Genomic DNA, 6,000 nt, shown 5'->3' with positions numbered 1-6,000 from the left:
CCAATCAGTGATCTGCAGTGTTTACACGTAAAATTTTAGTATTGGTACGGCATGCTTGGAACCTCAACCGAGGTGGTACTATTTAAGCGAGCCATACCGAACCGTACCATGCAGTGGAAAAGCTCCAAAAAGTGAGCCGTACCGAACCGTTCCATGCAGTGGAAAAGCATCAATATGGTATGAGAGTGTGTTGGCCAGGACAGATATTTGAGTGTTTGATCGAATTCAACAATCTAGTAAAATTGCTAATATTGAATGTCCTTTTCTTTATTCCAGACCAGCAGTGTTCCCCCTGGTCACCATCCCGAAATTTCAATGTGGATAGTAGCCTCACTCCACCCAGGAACATGAAGGGCTTATCAGGTGGTCGCGTGCCGCACCATATTCCCACACTGCCCCCGTGTGGACTGGCGGAGTGCGAGCATCTCCATGACCTGCACGGCATGCATGTGTCCGATCTGCGCCACCACTACCTGCTCAGCCCCACGGAGACCTGCGTCATGGACTTCCATCACCGTCTTTCCCCCCGCAGCTCCATTCACTCCGATTGCATGATCATGTCACCCATGGTGCTACCTTCCACTGCCCCTGCCGACCACCTTTCCAGCAGCACCTTTCCCAGAATGCACTACAGTTCACAGTACTACGACCCAGCTGCCCGGGAAGACTGTGCAGCCATCACCACCTCAGCCACATCTGCCGCCACCGCTGCTGCAACATCTGCCTCTTACCACGGCAGCAACAAGAGCAACCGCATCCCCGCAAACCTGCTGGACCAGTTCGAAAAGCAGATTCCGCTTCATCGTGACGGCTTCCATACGCTGCAATACCAACGCACATCCGCCGGCACTGGAGGGGAACAGCGCAGCGAGAGCCCCGGTCGTATCCGACACCTGGTGCACTCCGTCCAGAAGCTCTTCACCAAGTCCCACTCTCTGGAGGGATCGTCCAAGATGAATGGCACTAAAGGTGACAGTGGAGGTGGGGGAAGCCATCACCATCACCACGGCAATCATCACTCATCCAAGCACGGCAGCAAGCGCAGTAAAAGCAAGGAGCGCAGGCAACGGTCGGGGACGGGGGGCTGGTGGAGCTCGGATGACAACCTAGACAGCGACAGCACTTACCGCACGGCCAGCGCTTTGAGCCGCCACCATCACGAACACGTCGGTCACAGCTTCCCAGAATCCATGCACAGTCACTTTGGAGACCACTCGCTCAAAACCTCCAAAAGCAACAACGACGTCAAGTGCTCGGCCTGCGAATCCATGGCACCTGAGGGAAAGTTCATGAAGAGGAGTTCCTGGTCAACACTTACCGTCAGTCAGGCCAAAGAGGCCTATCGAAAGTCCTCCCTTAACCTGGAGAAGCCCATGATGCATCAGGACTTTAAACCATCATTCCGGTCTTCACACTACCTACAGGTGAGTCATGGTTTTGTGATATAATCACATTTATTATTAGTGTAACATGACGTAACATGACACATTACCAGGGATAAGTAATTTAGCTGTCTACACTGAAAACGGAAATGCTGTGCAAACCCAGCACAGCACAACTCGACACAACATAACACAACACAAAGCCAGTCCAAATGTATCTGATGTTTAAATTACTGTTATATGGAACAGGATTTTGGACCACCCATAAGCCCAAAACATACTCTATGCAAGTATTTGAATGCAGGTACTTATCGCTACTCAAACACTATTTAGTGCAGTGGGTCTCAACTCTGGCCCTTGAGGTCCACTTTCCTGCCTTTATCCTTGAACTTTGATCAAACTCACCTGCCTAGTCCAACTTTCAACTAATCCCGAAGACCTTGAAAAGCTTGTTCGGGTATGTTTGAAAGTGGACTCTGCAGGACACCTCAAGGTCCAGAGTTGAGAACCCCTGATTTCATGCAGTTTCGTTGCACTTTAGAATTGACGCAATCGGTGCTACAGTGTAAGTGGTTATTAGCGTAAATTACTTATTTTACAGTCACTTTTATTAGGGGAATCACTGTTATGGCGGAGCAACAGTCTGATGAGAATCTTGCCACGCAAATTAGTTTGTTTAATGGCACATGCATTTGAAAGTAACTCTATTTGCAGTTTTGTCTCTAATTTAAACCCAAGAAGGGGTGATTCATTAAGAATTACAGACATTTTGAAAATATATATTTCATATAAACATATAAAATTGTATTTTTGTGCATTTTTCATAACTGTTGGGAAAAACTGTCTGTTAATTCCACTTTCTTTTATACAAACAGATGTTTGTGGGTCAAGATGCAATTGAATCTAGTAATTGATTATCTAGTGTTACTGTTTAAGGAACCATTGATGCCTACGAATAGGGGATCAATACAAACATGATCCGTGATGTAGTGAAAGACTGCAGTTAAATCATGTGATAGTGAGAAATTGTTTGATCAATTAAAAGCCATGATGTGAAACAGTTTTATTTTGTTTCGTAATGACAGAAAATCTCGAGCAAATCTATGCATTTTCTTACTCGCTGTAGGCCTAATGTTTGTTCTGCGTGTGTCAGGAACTAGCAAGACAAATTCATCAAAAGACTACTTAATAATGTGCAGTATACACTGTATACTACCTACTGTTATTTAAAAATAAATAATATTTTCTCATCAAGTTAATTTTTTCTTGATTCATTTTCAAATTATTTGTTTCTAATGTAGTAAATGTCAAATAAATGTCAATTTCATTGCAGCATGTGTTAACTTTAAATTAAATAGTGTGCTATTACACGCATCAGCTTTAAATCGTCCACCCAGCTCTCTTTATGATATTGATATCGCCCATTAAAAATCCAGGTCAGTCCATCGCTAATTTCATTCTGATGATTTTAACAGATCTTAATGAAATCAACTTTCAGACTGGAATGTAAGATCAATTCAAACACATTGCATTGTGGGATATAGTATTTCACACATTGTGCTTTGTTGCATACTGCTTCTGATTCTGATTATGGCATGGGGCAAACATAGGTCATGCTGACTGCTACGTAGTGTTATTCAGCTAATCAGTTCCTGACATCTAAATGACATCTTCCTCCTTGAAGCTTAATTATGGCATAAGTACCAGTAGACTCTTTGTACTGAGGAGCTGAGCTTTGTACAAATCGTCAGCACATTCTGTTTTACAGCATTGTCATGTTTGCATAGGGAAAAAAAACAAGGCCTTTTTTGTCGACCTTATTAGAAACTGTCAGTGCTCAAGAGAGATGACAGCCTGGGTGAGTTATGAGTGACATTTAACTAGATACACTCACTAATTAACCATTCAGGAATAGCCATGAACTTCAGATTTGATCTCATTGTAATTCAGCTGTGTTCCAGTGTGTTTAACCAGCCAAATGTGTATATGGGTTGTAGTGGTTTAACGTGAAAAACGGTAATTTAGGCTTTGTGGGAATTTGAATCAAGTTGATGAAAAAGACATGTGCAAGTCTTTCTCTGGTTTTTTCTTATACAATTCCCCTTTCCCATTGTCAACAAATTAGGTAATTGTTGATAGATAGTGAATGTATACTGCTTTGAAATAACTATTGATACTAAACTCCGAAAAAAAAATGTAGGCCCAAATTTTCTATTTATGTGTTTGAACTGCAGATAAAATTCCCGTCCTTTTGGAATACACAGTATTCTATACACTAATAAAATTAATGCATATTTGTCAGTCATACATAAATTAAACAGGTTAGGAACAAGATTTTTGTACGCAATAAAAATCAGGATATAATTACGGACTGGAAAAATGACAACGTTTTCAACTAAAAGCGTGAAACTTTTTATGCATTTTCGCCGGTCATTTGCATGACAATGCCGTTTTGGATGCCTGAAAATGCAAACTTTTGAAAACGGGTTTCAAAGTGCATTTATTAGAATTGCGTAGAATCAGAAAAAATCTATTCACTGTGAAAACAATTACATTCATACAGATAAAAAGTTTGGCCAAAAAACAAACAAAAAAAATGGCTAGCTGTGGAACCAGCAATATTCAGTTAGTTAACATGCTCATTGAAACAAATTGGATTTATTGATGATAAATATATAAACCTCATTATATTTAAATCACATTAGTTTATTTGTACTATTACAGAAATCGTACCTGTTTATGTATGACTGACTCAAATATGAATTACGTTAAGTCTATATGGCCGTTTACACAACACCGTTTTCAACTAAAAACGGCAAACTTTTTATGCGCGTTGGCTGTTCATTTAGCCGACAACAGTGTTTTGGCGGCATGAAAACACAAACTTTTGAAAACGGGTTTCAAAGTGCGAGTTTTTGAAAACGATACCGTTATCGTCTCTGTGTATACAAAAATATAAATTTGTGAAAACAGTGATGCGTATGCGTGTTACGTGTTCACTTCAAAAACAAAACTTATTTAGGACTTTTTTTTTTTTGTAATTTGGTCTTGGAAGCATTAAGCCTACTGTTTGATTGAATTCTGAAAGTAGAGTTCAAAGGTCTTCGGCTATAGCCTGGCTCCGCCCTCCTACATACTTCCACTCAATTTGCTTTTTCCTTCAGTACTACGTCTGGGTTTCCGGTGTATTCTTGGGTTTTCTCCGGTCAATTTTTTTACCGGTCCAATCAGCGAACAGAGGGAGTGGCTGAGAACGATGACGTTGAGGTCGTGCGCTAGTTTGAGTCGTCATACGTCACGACCAAACGTTAGCGATTGGTTATGGCAGATCCAGAGTGACTCTGGGCAGATCCAATAGTTATAAACTTCAACAGAGTACCCGTCTACAAGGAAGTTAACGCTTGTCAATGGAGAGAGGCCAGACTCTCTGTACAAATGAAATGTAGAGAGTCTGGTAGAACCAGGCTACTTTGGCTGAACAACACCCAGATTAATCATCAAGCTTCATCAATGTTAGCACAGCTCTGTTCCTTTGAAACTTCATTTTTGTAACTTCCTTATCAACTCCAACCCCTGGAGACATTTCTATCTCCCAGCAAATAGAGTAAGCGAAATGTCGAGAAAGGACCTGAACTCAATCTGAATTTGCAATGATAGCATGCAATCTCACATTGAGTGGAAACGTCTAAAAGTATTCTGCAGGCCTCGTTTCACCATCTGGTTTTATCTCGTTTTGATTCCTCTAATCGTGCTCTTGAGTGGAGTTATATCTCTATCTGCACTTCCTGACTGTCAGTGTAAAATGAACGTTCACTTACAGTATAGTGTGTGTTGTCTGTAGTGCCTCCTTGTGGTAGAGTAATGTAACCCCCTGCTAGCAGAGAAGAATCATAAAGAGAATATCCCATGTGAAAAAGAAGTGCGCATAAATGTGCACTTGTAGTGTACTTCAAATTTTATAAGTATATTTAAAAAAAAACAGTACTTGCAGGTAATATAATATTAAAGGCCACTTAAAGGGATAGTTCACCCAAAAATGAAGAGTCTGTCATCATTTACTCACCCTCAAGTTGTTCCAAACCTGTATGAATTTCTTTCTTCTGCTGAACACAATGATATTTTGAAGAATGTTGGTAGCAAAACAGTTGATGGACCCTGTTCACTTCTATAGTATGGAAGAAAAAAAAATACAATGGAAGTCAATGGCTACAGTGAACTGTTTGATACCAACATTCTTGAAAATAGCCTATATTCTTTAGTGTTCAGCAGAAGAAAGAAATTCAGTATATTTAACCATATTTCAAAAACAATACAATTAATTATGAAATTACTTGATAAAGATGCTTATGTCCTACTTAAGTGGGTTAGAAAAGCACTCTGAAGTTCAAACTAATTGCCTTGATTGTTTGAAATTAAAGAGTTTGATGTATTATGATAATTATGATAATATACTGCAACTTTCAGAACTTCCTCCCTGTTTTTTGGAACTAAACTGCAAAAATAACTTTGAACTTCACACACTTTGTGACATCGTACATACATGCATCAAGACAGTATAGTCCAAAAACTGGAGAGAGGGTTCTGGTAATGTTGGAATTATGATTATTATTAATATTAA

The 6,000-nt window shown here is 40.1% G+C and overlaps 1 protein-coding gene across 1 annotated transcript in view; it reads left to right on the top strand.

The window, feature by feature from the left end:
- Positions 1-325: 325 nt before the first annotated feature.
- dlgap2b (discs, large homolog-associated protein 2b) overlaps positions 326-6,000 on the top strand; it is a 34,539-nt gene continuing 28,864 nt past the window's right edge. Inside the window, exon 1 of the mRNA XM_079584755.1 lies at positions 326-1,424. Coding sequence (XP_079440881.1) covers positions 348-1,424 — 1,077 coding nt within the window. The 5' untranslated portion in view covers positions 326-347. The remainder of the gene's footprint in view (positions 1,425-6,000) is intronic.

This window comes from Phoxinus phoxinus (assembly GCF_949152265.1).
Source record: "Phoxinus phoxinus genome assembly, chromosome: 16".
In the NCBI taxonomy this organism is placed as follows: Eukaryota; Metazoa; Chordata; class Actinopteri; order Cypriniformes; family Leuciscidae; genus Phoxinus; species Phoxinus phoxinus.
The sequence above is the reverse complement of the archived record's forward strand: the minus strand, read 5'-3'. Positions and strand labels throughout refer to the sequence as shown.